At 38.3% G+C, this 17,024-nt stretch overlaps 1 protein-coding gene across 19 annotated transcripts in view; it reads right to left on the bottom strand.

Annotated features, from left to right (window-relative positions):
* The window catches only part of LOC126299135 (uncharacterized), a 450,753-nt gene that overhangs the window by 22,672 nt on the left and 411,057 nt on the right, over positions 1-17,024 (bottom strand). For all 19 annotated transcript variants that reach the window (XM_049990880.1, XM_049990898.1, XM_049990882.1 and 16 more), the window contains 3 exons: positions 14,369-14,431; positions 13,226-13,285; positions 10,277-10,369 (listed from right to left, as the gene is read on the bottom strand). In XM_049990880.1, coding sequence (XP_049846837.1) covers positions 10,277-10,369; positions 13,226-13,285; positions 14,369-14,431 — 216 coding nt within the window. The remainder of the gene's footprint in view (positions 1-10,276; positions 10,370-13,225; positions 13,286-14,368; positions 14,432-17,024) is intronic.

Genomic DNA, 17,024 nt, shown 5'->3' with positions numbered 1-17,024 from the left:
AGCCTTGCCATCCATCCCACAGTGAAAGTCTGCCACACAACCAACCTACCCAATATCTACATCTACATCTACACCTATACTCCGCAAGCCACCTGACTGTGTGTGGTGGAGGATTCCTTCAGTACCTTTATCAATTCTCCCCCCTATTCCAGTCTTGCATTTCTTGTGGAAAGAAAGATTGTCAGTATGCCTGTGCATGGGCTCTAATCTCTCTGATTTTATCCTCATGGTCTCTTTATTATTTCGCCCCTGCTCCCAACCCCTCGCTCCATGATTCATATCCCTGCAACAGACCTAGATGCAAGGCCTGACCTGTACACCTTCCCAGTACCACCAATTCCAGTCTTGTCACAGAAATCTATTACCCCATCATAGACAGAGTTGTTACATTCTATGAGGGCACTAATGAGCTGCCTGCGTGAATGGCCACTGATAAACTGTGCCCAAGAGACAGCTGGACTACCCAGTTGTTGAGCTTGCCACCCAACACCATGTGCCAGCTTTTCTGAACTGTGCAGGTGGGAACTCTCCATGCAACATAGTCTTGGTTCCCATAGCCCCCTGGCTTGAATCTCTACCAGTGCTGGTCCTCCACTTGCCTATCTCCTTCCTTGCTCTCACTCCTACCCTACAAATCACTTCTCCCTTGCCAGCACACCTGCACAGTCTATTCTCTCCTCTACATCTCTCCACTCCGAATTGACTCTGTTAGCCCTTCCTCACCCGTCACTACATCCCAATGGCCATGAACCATCCTCCCCTGCAAGTCTGTCACTTAGCATTACAGAGTTACAACATCAGCTGTCACTCAATTAAAAGTGATACACAAACACAGTGGGACACTTCACAAGTGCTACAGTGCTACTCATGTAATGTGGATAAATGTTCAAAGCAGCTGCTGTTGGGTATGGTGGCAACATGAGAAACTCCATACACACACTGATTTTAAGTAACAAAACTGTGACTGATGACGTGTTTTGTAGTGCTGAATTTACACTCATGTCCCAACCTAACCATTGCCTCCCGATGTGCAATGCATTCCAGAAAATGGTGGTCGACAACCTGATGTGAAACTATTAATGATGCTTATTTTGCTCATTGCAATTGTTTAAACCCGACTTCCATGAGCAAACAAAAGGCAGAAAAATTTCAGTTTCAGTACTAAAAGTGAACTGTAACTTCTCACTTTCATTTGTTACCTGAATCTATCCCCATACTGCCTATACAAGCTGACATGATACCAACCAATGAGCAATCCTGGTTGGCACTTGGTTACAGGGTATAGGCAGCACAAGAAGATTACAAACAAAACAGGAATGATAGGAAGAAAAATAAGCACAAAGAAAAAAATAAGAGCAAATAAAAAAGTCAATCCAATGGTGAAAGTGATGCAACAAAAGGTTAAAAATAAAAATAAAAAGATTATATCATCTAACGAGATACAAACCTACAACCTTCAGCATGCAGAGTTGCAACTTCACTATTGCACTATGGCACCACAGACCAATCTCTGTGATGATTATAAACAAATACATTATCCCAAGTTGAATCATGTGTGAAAGGATCCAATAGTGTTTGACTAATGCTGCATACGAAATGTGCATATTTAGTTACTATCATTTTGTGTGTGTTGTTTTTGGGGTGGTTATTACGTCTGAAACAATGTGAAATTAAGGGGCCAGACTCAGGACCCTGGATCCATATAGATCAAGAATCAAAGCCTGACGAGGAATTAGGAGTGAACTGATCATTTGTTGCAGCAATAGGGAACAGTTCAGGTGTGGCGATGAGTGTTCTGAATGGAGCAAGACAGCTCCAATACATGAAGCATGAACTATTAAGTATGTTTAATCAGACTATAGTCTGTAAATACTTTAGGAGTGAAGGAGATCATTCAACGAAGAGCAAACACATTGAGTCATCAAGAGGAACACATGAAATGAAGAAAGAAAACTTGCTAGCTTTCAGAGTAATCCTTACATGTGACACACACACACACACACACACACACACACACACACACACACACACACACGTGTGCGTGTGCGTGTGCGCCAGCTACACACAAAATGCCAGTGCTGCAGTTTAGCAAGTGACTAGGGGTGGGCTGAGGGTTGTGTTGGGTGGAGTGCTAGAGGGAGAGACAGACAGTTGACAGAAGAGGGGTTAACGTGGGCTGCTAGTTACTCAGCAGTAGGCAGCAGGCAGCCAGTTTGCTGGCTAGGAATGTAGGATGGAGGGTTGGCAGGTGCATAGGCTAGGCATGAGACGCACCAATGTCGGAGCTGCGCATGGAGAAAGTGATTTGGGGGACATGAGTTGGTATATACTGATGGATGAAGGGAAGAGATTGGGGCCAGGACAATGGAGGGAAAGTTGTGTTGCAAGGAAGCTCCCATCAGTGTTGTTTGGAGAATCTGATGCTGGAGGGAAGGATCCACATAGCTCGGGTTGTGAAGCAGCCATTGAAATTAAGCATGTTATGCTTAGCTGCATGTTGTGGCACCAGGTGCTGAGCTTTGTTCTTGGCAACAGTTTGGTGCTAGTCATTCATCCTGCTTGACAGCTAATTGGTAGTTATGCCTACATAAAAAGCTGTGCAGAGCTGATGAGGTAGGATAAGCCTGTGACAATACTGGAGTGCTGGGTGGGTGGATTGGGCAGGTCTTGCATTTAGGTATTCAACAGGGATAGGAACCTAGTGGCAAGGGGTTGGACATTTATGTGGCATACGTGTGAACTAGGATGTTATGTAGGTTGGGTGGCTGATGGAACATCACTTTAGGAGAAGTGAGAAGGATCTTGGGTAGGATGTCCTTTACTTCAGGGCATGATAGATAATCTAAGTCCTGGTTATCAGTTGTTCCAGTCAAGGTTGATATTGGGTGATGAAGGGGGTACACCTTTGTAGCTGAAGTTTTGTGTGTGTGTGTGTGTGTGTGTGAAGGGGGGTGGGGCTTGTGTGTGTGTGTGTGTGTGTGTGAAGGGGGGTGGGGCTTGTGTGTGTGTGTGTGTGTGTGTGTGTGTGTGTGTGTGCGTAGTCTGATAGCTAATAATATCTACCTGTCCTTTTTCATTGTGCCCCTCTGCCAATCAACGTCTACTCTACATGGTAAGTAGAACTCTATCCCTTTCATATTGTTGTTATTCAATCCCAGATGGTTACACTAAAAATGCCAGAATGCCATTAGATAATATGCAAGACAATGGGAATAATTTACGCAATATGTAATGCATCTCATGATGTCTTATGACTTCCTTAGGTTGCTGATATGGAGTACCTGGCAGTAGGTGGTAGCACAATGCACCTAATATGAAAAACGTGATGCCTGTTGCATGGGTCTTGAGGCCATCTTCAGTTCATGTGGGCAACTGGTGGTACTGATGATGATTACTGGTCTTGCTTCCAACATGCAAAGCAAAGCTTCCTATTTGCAGTATCATACCCAGAGTTGATTGGGGTGATTTCGTTTGGAGCCTTCAGAAGGATCTCATGAAGATCTTCCAATTATTCTGTAATGGTTGTGGCTGTAGATTTCTGGATCTACATTTAGAGGTGGAGAACAGTATGATTCCCCTGATTAGGTCAGGAGTGCACTACACAGAGGAAGCACCTACTTGGGTAGCAGAGCACTTGTGGAGTGAGCACAAGGTTTTTTTAGATTAGGCAATAGTTTGAGGTCCTCTGCTGAATGCATACCACATGATATGCAGATAGTGAAATCAGATCATGTATAAAGTAAAGACATTTCGTATGTCACAATGTTAAAAGTAAATTGCTGACACATCGAAACAAAGGCCACGAATTTACCATCCTTCAGGACAACTGTCATGCTCAAATTATACTTGGGATAGAGAGATGGATGAAATGCAAAGTGGAATACTCCCACATATTTAATGAGGGTGGAATGTATACTTAAAGGACAGGTTATATGCCAAAAGACAGGGAGTGTTCATTGTACTTCACAGAAATGTTGTTTATTGAGATCTAAATCGAGTCAGACTGCAAAGTTATGAAGATGCAAGTACTAGCTTAGGTGAATTAAAATCTTTATATATTTTTCAGCCACCTAATTCAGCTGTAATAGTAAAAAAAATGGTTCAAAGGAAGCCTATGCTATGTCACCCAGAAGTACCCCAATCATCCAATATTAGCTGAATGTGGCTTTAACCTAACAAGTATAGATTGGGATGTCTATGGATTCAGTGCAGGTGGTATGGACAGGTAGTCTTGTGACATAGTTCTGAAAACATTCTCCAAAACTGCATCAAATAGCTAGTTCTACAATCCAGATGAAAGGGAAATATTTTATACCTAGTAAATACAAACAGGCAGTGGTGTGCATTCAGGGAAGCAACTGAAGCACTGCCTCAGTAACAATAACTGTAACAGTGTATTACATTCTTATAATCATACATTTATTCCAACGTATCTAGATAAAACCCTTACAGTTGCTTGAAATACATAGAATTAATACAATTGTTACACTACATTATTGACAGAGCACTGTGAGCTGAGACAAAGCAATGCCCATGTAGCTTAGATGTGCAGTGAGAGAGTTTCATATGCAGCTCTGTTGGTCATGCATAGTGTGCACTTTTCTGTCACAACTGAAGCCAGTTTCAGGCTATGAGAGACTCATGGATGCACCTTTATTGGCTCATGGGGCATGTGCATGTTTTTCAGCCACAAGCATGTTAGCTTGCATGGGCATATAATACAGGGTAATGGAGTGTATCAATAATAGTATAGTATTGTAATTTTCAGTTTATGAGTTTGCCAAATCTCTATGAAAGAGTGTCAAGGTGTCTGGTAGTAACTAGTAATAATATAGAAATATGTCTGTGTGTACTACAATAGAGCTCTTGTCTAAACCATTTTGTGCACATTCTTTCTCAAAAAAGAAGGAAATAGTTAAAAATGGGCAGCCAACATCAGGACTACCGAACTTGGTTCAAAATACCAATAAATGAACTAGACATTTTCAATGTAATATTTATACCAAATGTTACTGGTAAACTAGTAGCAGCGATCCAAATGTGGTATTTAGCTGGTATTGTCCATTGTTTGGAAATGATATAAATGGTAGTTGGACCAAAAAACTGGGTGCACACTTTTGGGAAATTGAGTACAGACTGTCTGTTAAGCACCTAGAATCATCTGTAGCTATTGCACCTTTCAGGGAAAGAAGAATAGAAACTACATTTGATGACCAGCTAAAAATGAAATATCTCTACACAATTAAAAGCAAGGCAAACAGGGATACCCTTAAAAGGCTAATTAATGCAGAGTTTTTCTGAGAAAAAAAGAGTTAGGCTTCTGACATGATGGAACAACAATTTCTATTAATGTGGAATTGCTGAAGTAAACTGCAGAGTATGATCCTCATTTGGAAGAGCGGGTAGAAACCTCTGCTATGTTTAAAGGAATTTCTAATCAAATTTAAAACTATCCAATATAAGCTGTAGGTTAGACCGTTTTATCAGCTATAAAGTGGGAAGTTGTGGATGTTCCTTTTGTTGCCATCACTCTTTACAAAACCTCAGATGTGGCTAGTAAAGCACAGTTGTCTACTGTTGTGTATTATGACATGAAGGAGAGATAAAGGAAAGATTCTTGGTGTTCTGTAATATTAGTAATACTCATGTTCCAAACCTTGTTTTGTCTCAAAGAACCGGACAAATACTAAAGTCGAAAATATTTTTTAATTTGCTTGATGTACTTGCAGTTTTTCCCCCAAGATCTCCTAAATGTATTAAATGTTTGGATGATTTTTCTGTGTTGTCTTCCATATGTCTGTCCATTGCAATGCAATTACACATAACTATTGATGAACGCTGAGTACAGAAGCAGAACTTTACATTGTAGTGGGTTTAGTGCCATGCTAGAACCTCAAGAAATTGATTCAGCTATTTTACCACCAATTAAGGTATTTTTGCCACTTTTAGACAACTTCAAATTTGTTTTTTTCTGTAGAATACATCCAACAAAATGTTTACCTTCAATGACATGCTTTATGATGTCCTGCAGAACCAAGCAAGTGATGTTTTGTACTGTGAACATAAAATCCAAGAAACTCACCACTCCATAGTCATTCTACATGATGACTGTGAACAAGTTTTGCGAGGAACTAGGTCTCAAGTAGGAGAACATTCGAAAGGGAAAAATATCAACTATAAATGAATCTCTTGCAAAGTGTTTGATAACACTGATACCCACTTTTGTTTAAGATTCAAAGATTTTTAAATTTATTGTTGCTTTAAAACTGTGGACAATACTTTAACCAGTTCCCTGAAAGCAGCTTATAAAGCCCTTAGGTGCATATGGAAAGTTCTTTGGGCCATTCAGTTGAAAAATAAGCTGACTGTAGACTGGAGAAGACAGATATTCTCAACTTTCAGCTGAAGCTCACCTACTAGGAGAACTCAAAAAGAAGAAACATTTCTTTGAGGAAGTGGTTGCCAAATTTGCTTCCTATGAGAAAAGAATGGACTTTCAATCCTAATGATCTTGCAGAGATGGTCTACCAAAGCATTAAGGTAGAGATTAAAGCCAGGAACTAGTTATTTTCTACAAAATTTTGTTTGTAGCAGTATAAATTGATACTGGATCTAATTACTTCAATACCTATTCTTTCAATTTAAACTGCTATCAATTACAATTTCAATCTTTAATATTTATTCATTTAATTTAAAATATTACCAGTTGTGAATGTTATCGAGATGAGCTGGCCACTTTATTTAGTATAGTTTACTTAAAATACCAAAATTAATTAATTAATTAATAATATAAATATAATTCACATAATAATAATATAATTAAAAATATAATATTTTGTGCTTCAGCTATATGAATGGTCACCACATGCCATTGCAAGCAAGCCTGACCTTATCAACTGTGTCAGTGAGGAGACAGAGATTAGTGACCACGATATCATACAGATGACTTACGAAAGTTAAAAAATGCACTACGAAGGCCAGGAGACTTTTAATGTTAGAAACAGAAGTCAAGCAGTTATTAGCATGCTGCTTAGGCAATAAATGAACATCACTCAGTTCCAATATGATGGACATAGAGGAATTATGATCAAAATTTAAACTGATAGTAAATCACGTTCTGGGAACGTGTATTGAGTAAGTGGATTAAGGATGAAGAATTCCCACCATGATTTAATAACAAAATTTGGAAAATCTGATACAACAGAGACTGTTGCATTCATGGTTCAAGAAAGAATGCAGAACTATTGACAGGCAAATGTTAGTAGAGATTTTTGTGTCTCTTCAAAAAGATTCACGCATGAAGCATACACCTTCCACCACCATACATTAGAGAAAGGCATGGCTAGGACCTTAGAAAATTCTGATCCTGCATAAGATCGATAAGCAAATTGTAGGTTTGTTTCAGTCACTCCTTGACCACTCTGACATAGCAATAAAAGACAGAAAAAGGAGAGCTGAAGTTTTAAACCTTGTGTTTTCTTTATAAAAAAATTATCCACAGAGGGTGGTTCTACAGACATACCATCATTTAACTGTTACACAAGCTCCTGTATGGAGGACATACAGTGTGTTTACAATTAGTTGGAACTTTTGACATTTGGCTCACTGCAGGGGACCTGATGCGATCCCCACATAACACCAACAGCATCCCCCACATAACACCAACAGTGAGCTGGTTTTCCCTACTATGCTGCCAGCAGTTTGGTTACTAACATGCCCGTGATGCCATGCTGTGGATAAACAGTACCCTGTGGTGTCATGTGTTAGATGCATCTACATACATTGGCTCTTGTTGTAAAATGTTATTTTCTGACACTGAAGTGTTCTGCAGTCATCAGTATAGTGACCAAGTGTTTTTTGTTGGCCTGGCAATAAGAGTGCAGCTCATCTGAACATGAGCTTTACAATGAAAGTGGTTGACCAAGAACAAATTCACCAATGTGAAAATAATGTTCTCCTGCAAAATATTCTTCTGAATTCGATAATAGCAATTGACAACATGCCCTATCTCTGTGTTGTGTTCAGTAAAGCTACAACAATGCAGTGGAGGAAAGAGGATATTTTGCTCTAGGTGCAAAGAAATGTTCCACTGGATAAAGCTGAACCTAGCATGTATAAGGTGAAGTTAATGGACTTGTAGTGCTGTTAGAGCCAGAAACTTCATGCTACCACGTCGACAAACTGACTGATACTAAGGGACATAGTTTTATCAGGATTCCTCTGTATCATGCTCATTTAAATCCAAATGAGAATATATCGGCCTAGGTGAGAGGTAATATGGCAAAAAACAACAAGAAGCTTATGCTCTATGAGACAGAAACAGCCAGTCACAGCTTAGGAGATACAACGTCATGCAAATATCTTCCTAGTGGGAAAAGCCAAGAGTGAGAATGTTTATGTGGATATTACTGCACTGCACTCCATTAAAGATCACTAAGAAACACATCATTTTTGGTAACAATGACTTGTGCAGAAGTGTCAAGAAGTGTGATATTGATGACTGAAGCTGTTACTGAATGAATTATAGTATTTTTGTTTGATGGCACATCTAAAGGCAAAATTCTTTGCACGGGAAATGAACTGTTATTTTAGGATGTTACATAAACCTTAGCCTTTAGGAAAAAAGCCACAATCCAATTTCAACATCTTATAATTATCAGTTACCTATATTATTATACAGCTCCCCTCACAGTTATGACATTTTTCGATTGAAACAGGGCCAATGCTAAATTTTCTGACATTTCATAAGAATCTTCACTTTATTTTCTGCTTTATCACTTCCATAAAATTTTCTGACTCTCCACTTTATTTTCTGCAGTATCACTTACATAAAATTTTCTGTTCCTACCTCTAAAACAATGTGTTGCACTAAAGGTAAAGGCTTATTTTAATTGTAAGTGAGATATACAGTGGGGGGTTCACTACAAATTGCGAGAAAAATCTTAGTTGCATATAAAAGGGGGCTTATAATCTATGTATTAACTAGGGATCATTATTATATGTACTACTTAGCGTAGAGAGCTCTAATTCCTATGTGAGATGGAGGGGAAAGGGGGGGCAGGTGGGGGACAGTGGGAAGGAGATGGTGGTATTGAAGGCAAAACTGTATGCCAGATACACAGGATGAAAACGGAGGGAGTGACAGGGACAAAACTGATTAGACAGCAAAGATATGAAAAACTAAAGACTTACAAACTGGTTGGATGAGGGAAGAAGTTCAGAAAAGAACAACATGGGAGGAAGATGAAGATAGAGAAGCAGCAAGGAGAAAGAGGGAGGATGGGGTCATGTGACCTTGGGATGGGGTTTCACATGCAGCATCCTGAGAATATCTTCATCTGTTTGATTATTGCATGCAAGAAAGTAAGCATATCTTCCAATCTCAACACCATCATAGAAAACCCAACACTTTTAATCTCACCCCTACAGCATGTAAGAATGCTGACAGTGCCCTCTGTCGCAGAAAAAAGCTTTCCCCAAATACGAATCATTCAATAAATCTGCAGATACTGATGTTTGTTTCAAAATAAGGTGCAGAGAAAGTGTACTATGTTCCCAAAATCAGTACACACAGAACTTATAGAATTAGTACAGTAAATAATAACACTTGATACAATTTCTATCACAGGTATTTATACAACCCAAAATAATGTTCATTGTGTCAGTGTGCAGTTTAAGCATGAGGACAAGAAAATATTAAAAGTACTTTTCTCTCATTTCATGCTAATGTACATCTATCTGCTACATAACAATGTCCAACTGTGCCTATTTTTTGATCTCATATTACAGAAATCTCATATTACAGAAATCTCATAGCATGTGCAATGAAGGATGAATAAGTCATGAAATTCAAATGTATACAGATGCCCTTAAACTGACTGCACTCACTACAAACTGTAGCTTGCACTTGTCCACCTACAACTGCAGTTTCTTGTTTCCTCAGTACAGCAGCACACATCTATTTGAAAGTTCTCGATACACATATATTTCACAGGTATATACTAATTAAATTTACAGTTTAGTTAATAGAATTACTGTTTTAATAAAAGCACCTCAGTCACTTCATGCACTTATTTTTAATCAAACAACCAGTTCCAGGATCTCATCTGATTCTGAAGTGGTAGTCTGTCATATGGCATCAGTTAAACAAATATGATACCATATGACACACAATCACCTGAAACTTAGATCATCCTGAAATCAGTTCTGAAGTTAATAGTATTATGTCAGATGCTGGATTACTTTGAAATCATTACAGTACTTTTATGGTACTCACAATTCCTTTATAGTAATCAGTCACTTCAGTTTTTCTCAGCTTTACTACAAGGATTCTATTTGGGTTCCAGCTTTCAGGAACACAGCAAGAGAGCTGAAATGAAGTAAGCTAACTAAGACATTTGTAAGAGTAAAAGTAAAAATGTAGTGTCTTATTCGTAGTCATATTTTATGGCACAGAATGAAGAATTTGAATTCATTTCACATAAAAGATGGTTGGTATTCCTATTTACCTCAAAGAATCTGGGTGAACTGTGCAACACACAATCTGAACTGCAAACATTTTACCTAGGAGCTTACAAGAGGATAATTTATAACAGTAATTCAGCTGAGGACCCATGCCCTAGCACAAGTGCCATAATGCTCATCCTGGTTGCATATTTTGCCCACCACCAATGAACACTTGTCTGAGGATGATGAGGGGAAAACCTGGAAATGCACTGTATTTAGATGGCACTGCAATAGCACTGCATATGACTTTGTTTCGTATTTCATATTTCTCAACAGCATGGATCACAAACAAAAACTTTTCAGTATTATTTAATTATTTTTGGTGTGCTGAATACAATATAATTTTTATCTTGTATAAACTGTCCGCATACAGACAGAAACAAAATTTCAGAGATTTCTGCAATCAGGTTGTCATATAATTGTTACTTATTTAGTTTCAAAATCAAAAAAGTCTTTCACACACATATTGATTGAAACATTGTAGTACTCTTCTATCCTCATTATGGATACTTGGAAACCCTATGCAAGGAAAACAATGTATACATTGTGGACAGTTTTAACGTAAAAGGATTTGGCTTTCAAACAAGAACTACATTGTAGATAAATCAGTTACATCAGCACCTGCACAGGGGCATTTTCAACTACATCATCATACAGTCTTGAAAAACAGTTCAAAAACAGCTGTAAGCTTGGCAGTGTCCTCAAAACATTTAGACAACTATCTCTGCAATTCTCTCAAGTTCACAATGAATTCTTTGAAACTCATATTTCCAGTGAGCTTAAGGAACTGGAGTGTGTGTGTGTGTGTCAGAATTTCTTCATTCTACAACATTTTTTTTTAATTGCAACCCCATAAAATCAGAAATAAGTTATTTTTTACCTTGCAGTGTCTGACTGGGCAGTGTGCAGTCAAGTTTACTTAAAATGTGAAATCTGAAATACATTCCAGATGTTCTAATTTTTGTTCCTGTTCTCTCTTTTCCTTCATAAATTCAACAAAAGCAGGTTTTAAATCAAAAAAATTGTTCCAGGCATGCCCCTTAACGTAACAAACCTACTTTTCAGTAATACATTAAGTCTTTGGTCAGTTACATCATAAACTGTTGCAACTGACAGTGGAATAATGTGTGCAACTTTGGAAAAGTTACTATTTGTAGCACCAATTTCTTCATGTGTTCCATGCATATAATTTAGCACAAGGTGCCTATTGATACACAGAACACCGAATTCCATTTGTTGATTGCCGTAATTTTTTGCTCTTTCAATGACAACTAAATCTTTAAATTCTTCCTGCATGGCACTGTAATGGCATTTCATAGCAAGTTTGCAGTACCCAGCAATTATTTGCAAGCCAACCCTCAGCCTACATGTGATCTGCACATTTGGCTCACATGTAGTATCCAGCAGTTAAATCTCAAAAGTCTACTTCAGACACTAGAAAGAAAAAATATTTGTACACTAAAATGGCAAAACTTAGATACTGGCTGCTACTTGCACATGGAGCTGACAATTTAGCAAACCTTCAAATCTGCTGGTAAATGCTTTGCTCTAAGGATCAGATTGAAACTGACATAATAACCTAAACTTTTATACAAAAATTTCCTACACAGTCTTTCTGTTAATGATATTTAAAAGTCACTTATCACCTATACTCATGTTGCTGTAGAGTCTAGCCACACTGGTAGATAAACTTTATCTTTCACTACAGTATATTTTGCTGAAGCTCTATGACAATTAACAATGAATTCAGTTATAAAAAAATTGAGTAAGCACATTACAACACAAAACAAACAATATACAGTTCTATACAACTGTATAACATTTACTCCCTTGGATTATAAGGATTTAATCAGTCACTCATGTGTAAGTACGAGCCACATTTTTAAAGTAAATGGCATTTTAAAATAAAATAAAAAACAAAAACAATATCATAACAACTATAACAACTTTATTTTCTTAAGAAAACCTGGCCAATGATCAACTTTCTGTCACAAGTTCCTCTTATTTTAAGGTCCTTACAGTACCATTACTTTTGAAACCAATCCTCATGGAACACTGCCGCTTGTGTACACCTTCCGATACTGTAGACTTTTTTTCACAATTTCATACAGAAAAGCTTTTGAAATCTGATGTAAGGTGTGAGAAATGATGAAATTCTGTAGTGTCTGTATTCTCAAATTTGTTTATTGACATTCTGCGCCAGGCCACCAGTTCTGAACAATGGTCGTCCATTTTGTTTCTCACTGTCTTTTTTTCGAACCATTCCAGCACTAATAGCATTTTCTATATACATTTCACTAATCTGCCAATGAATTTCAGCAACTATCATATCTCCTGCATTTAAGAAACAAATAACAGTGTGCATTTCACAATTGCAGACATTTTAATCAGCTCAGCCATTTGAAACACTCATAAATAAATGATCACTGTGGCATTTGTGAATAGCCAACAGCTAAAGGTACTTTGCAAGGATGTGCTGTATGGCAACCACAGAGTGCAAGGGGCCATATTTGAACATGGTACTTTAAAAATGCACTCCATATATTCTTCTCAAACTCACAGAAGATGTAATTCTGATTCAGTCACTGTTCAGTTCAATATGAAATACAAGTTTCTCAGCAATAAGTACAGACATTTAATGAAGATTTTATGTCACAGAAATTACAACTACTAATCTATACCAGATCTAGAGAATCAGTATCATAATGAGGATACTTACAACACTATCTTGTCTTGAAACTACAGGTCTTTTCAGTTTTTGCGTAGAAAGTCCACATTCCTGTAATGAAACAAAAATCGGTTTTCAAATACTAAATAGCAAATGTCCAAATGTAAACTATGGTGTCTCGCATGTTAGTACCAGTCTGCTATACAGAGTGGCAAGTAATTCAATGTAAAAATCGAGATGCTGAAAGTGATACAAAATATAATGTTTCCATCAATTGAAGTTGATGTACAGAATAATATTAATAATTCCACATACAGGTTATACAATGTACTTCAACACTTATGCTACAAAAAACTTCACTCATATAGATAAAAAATTTAGCAGGGCTTAATCAGTTAACAACACAGTTCTACATAACTAAACAAAACTATTGGCATAATGTTCCTAGTAGTATTTTGACTGATCATTCAGAATTATGTAAACACATTATATGCAACTCACATTAGGTTATGGAAAAAAAATCCACACATTTCTCTTTTTAATTCTACATGAAATACAAAGGTTATGACATTTATTAAACATTTGTTGCCACTGAAATTGCACCAAGTCTTCAAATATATTATACAAACAATGCAACTTGGACTTTTGCAGGAGATGTTGGAGCATAACCATGCAATTGCAAAATAATTTATGGGCTGCTGCAGTGGGAGGGGGAAACAAGCTCTGTCTTTTTCTCACATGGGAGGCAGCACACTGGAATAAACATTGCATTCACAATGCTTACAACACTACAATGGTGTGCTGTATTGTTTAGTACTTAAGGTTGGCAATGGGCACAAACATTCCACACTGGCCCAAAGTCTTTCAACTTACACTGATCCCTTCATTTCCGGAAAAGGGTCAAATTATGCTGTGTATATAGTAAGCTGAAAGGATTACTTGTAGCACAATCCATCCATTTCAAACACCGGTTCCTCACAGTATTTGTATACTCTCTCCCAATTTTTTCATGCTATATTATTATTTTGTTTACAAACTTTCTGATCTGTATTCTATAAACTATGTACTGACCCATTCCATGACAGTGTAGCTTTGGATCACATAGTCCCATGAAACCTAATAAATAAATGAAATAAAAATAAAATGCCAACTATTTTACATCAGAGCTCTTTAAGTAGTAATGGCAATACTTACAACATTGTTATCGTCTTTTGTAACTACAGAGCTTCTCAGTTTTCCTGTTTGAAGACTTGATTCCTGTAATTAAGTAAATGAGGTGATTTATTCAGATAATAAATTACTAATTAATACAGATAAACTATGTTGAATTGCATGACAGTGACAAAAACTGATACATACAGTGGCAAATATTAAATCACAAAAGAGGAATACAGGAAATCTTGTAATACTGGCTGGTTATAATTACAGTTGCTCTATTTATCACATTATAACACAGAAATTAATTGCCGTAAGAGTACCAAACTTGGTAGCATTAATGTCAAGGACATGAGGAAAGGAAATAATGCAGAATCAATTCAATTGAAACACTTTTAATGTGCCGCAATGGTACATCATACCATTACATACCGACACCATTACTGCTACAAAAAGGGCTCAATATGGTGCCCATCAGTGTCCAGAAGAGTCTGAAAGTGAGGATTGCATTCTGCACAGCAGAACAAAGCATGTATGTGGGTATGAAGGCTACCTGTCTTTACATACTGCGCTTCAGGTCAATGGATGTATGAATGTTCCCCTGGTAAACACTGTCCTTCAGGTAGCTGCACAACCAGAAATGACCGGCAGTGGGACCAGATGATCATGTAGGCCAAGCATTTAGAAACAATTGGCTGACAATTCAATCATTTTCAAATGTGTTTCAGAGAAGCAGGTGAACTTCACGAGCGATGTGCAGTGGGGCCCCATCCTGCATGAAAACTGTTGAGTCCAATGTGTGTGTCTCCTATAAGGCGGGTATTACATGCTGGCGAAGCATATCGCAGTGATGCTGGCCAGTCACACTGTACGTCTATGGTCCATGAGCACCAACCTGTTCAAAAAAAGAACGGGCCAATGATGAATGTAGCTGGGAAGCCACACCATATGGTGACACGTTCACCATACAGAGGAACTTCATACAAAGTGATTGGAGGTGAAGATGCCCACACTCAGCAATTCTGTGAGCTCAACTCACCCATCAGGGAAATATGAGCTTTGTCTGTCCATAGAATGACCCAGGGCCAGCCTTCATTAACTTAAATCCTTGTGAGAAAGTGGAGGGCGAAGTTAACACATCGTAGTGCGCCCTGTGGTGCAATATAGATCTTGTACAGATACCATTTGAGAATGGCTCAAAGCACCTTCCATACAGTCGACCACATGATGTTCAACTGCCATGACACAGCACACACACTGCCTGATGATCGGGAAATGCATGCAGTATTGTCTGGCATAGCAACAGCTATTACATCAACCAACTGTGGAGCAACTGGTCTTCGGTTACTTACCAGAGCGATGCCCAGTTCTCAAGTTGATTCAGATTTCTTCATCATGCTCCCCACAGCAGGTGGAGAAATAGAACCCTTCTGCAAATTCTTTCAGCCACTGATATTCTCAAAGTGCAGCTGCAGCATTACTTTTGTTTTAATAATAGAGCTTCACCAATAATACCCTGCTCCTTTTGTCCCAGCTCAAGTTGACACATCAACAAGTGCACCGCAACTGGTCAGGTGTACGAGATTGTGAATCACAATGACTGCTCACGGCACCTGGTGGTCATAGTTGGAACTAGATGGTGGCACTGCAATGCAGGGAAATCATGCACACCATACTCTGGACATTAATGCTGCCAAGTCTGGTACTTGTATGGTAATGTGTTAAATAGGGAAAGTTTAATTATAACCACCTGGTACATTAGGTACCCACTAACTGAATATTACACACTGCAATCGTAGTTCTTCCATACAAATAAAACTTTGCATTTCAATGCCTATGCCAAAGAAAAATTCTCTCATACAGATAAGAAATTAATATGGAGTAATAATATGTTGCTATGTGGCTTCTTTAATGTACTAACTACTCGAAAGGATTTTAAGCATTCTGTCAGACACTGTTGTTGAATCCACAGTATTTCAACAATGAAGGTGCTCACGATATTCAGATGCAACTGTGGGGAACTGTAATGATGAGTTAATTTTCATGCTAGCTAGCCAGAAAAGTGCACAGACCACAAGGTGGTAAGGGGCTTTAATGTCATCACAGGAGATGCTGACTTTCACAGGCCTTGCTGGGGAAATGAGCAACAAATATCACACCGTGTGATATGGGAATGCCACACTGCACTGTGCAGGAAGCCTGGCTGCTAACATATGAACTTGGGCAACTTTAAGAACAGTCTGCCCAAGATGGCTTCGAGTCCTGATCAGTACATTCTCGCTGTATTCACTTCTCTAGCCCACACAATGTTGCACTTCTAAATACAGTTGTGATGAACATAAACACAATGCCAGGAGAGATCAGCCAAAGAAACTGTTGTTTCTAGCTGCTGTCTAGATATGGGTCATAGAATTAACTACAGAGAGGCCAAGATTCTCACATTTGCCGCAACCTACTGGAACACTGTCATCATAAAATGGCCAAAATATGTATTCCAAATAATGTAATAAAAAAACAGAGGATTTCAGCTCATCAAAGTGTGAGAATCAACAGTGGCAACACTAAGACATTGTTGCCTGCATAGAAACAAATCTACAAAGAACACACAGATGAGACTCCAACCCATATCACTTAGGTCAAGCAGCAGCAACTTCCTTGAGCACATATACTGGGCTCCCTGGTCTGTTGCCAGGCT

The sequence above is a fragment of the Schistocerca gregaria genome, chromosome X, assembly GCF_023897955.1.
Source record: "Schistocerca gregaria isolate iqSchGreg1 chromosome X, iqSchGreg1.2, whole genome shotgun sequence".
Classification (NCBI taxonomy): domain Eukaryota; kingdom Metazoa; phylum Arthropoda; class Insecta; order Orthoptera; family Acrididae; genus Schistocerca; species Schistocerca gregaria.
This window is presented reverse-complemented; position numbering and strand designations above follow the sequence as displayed.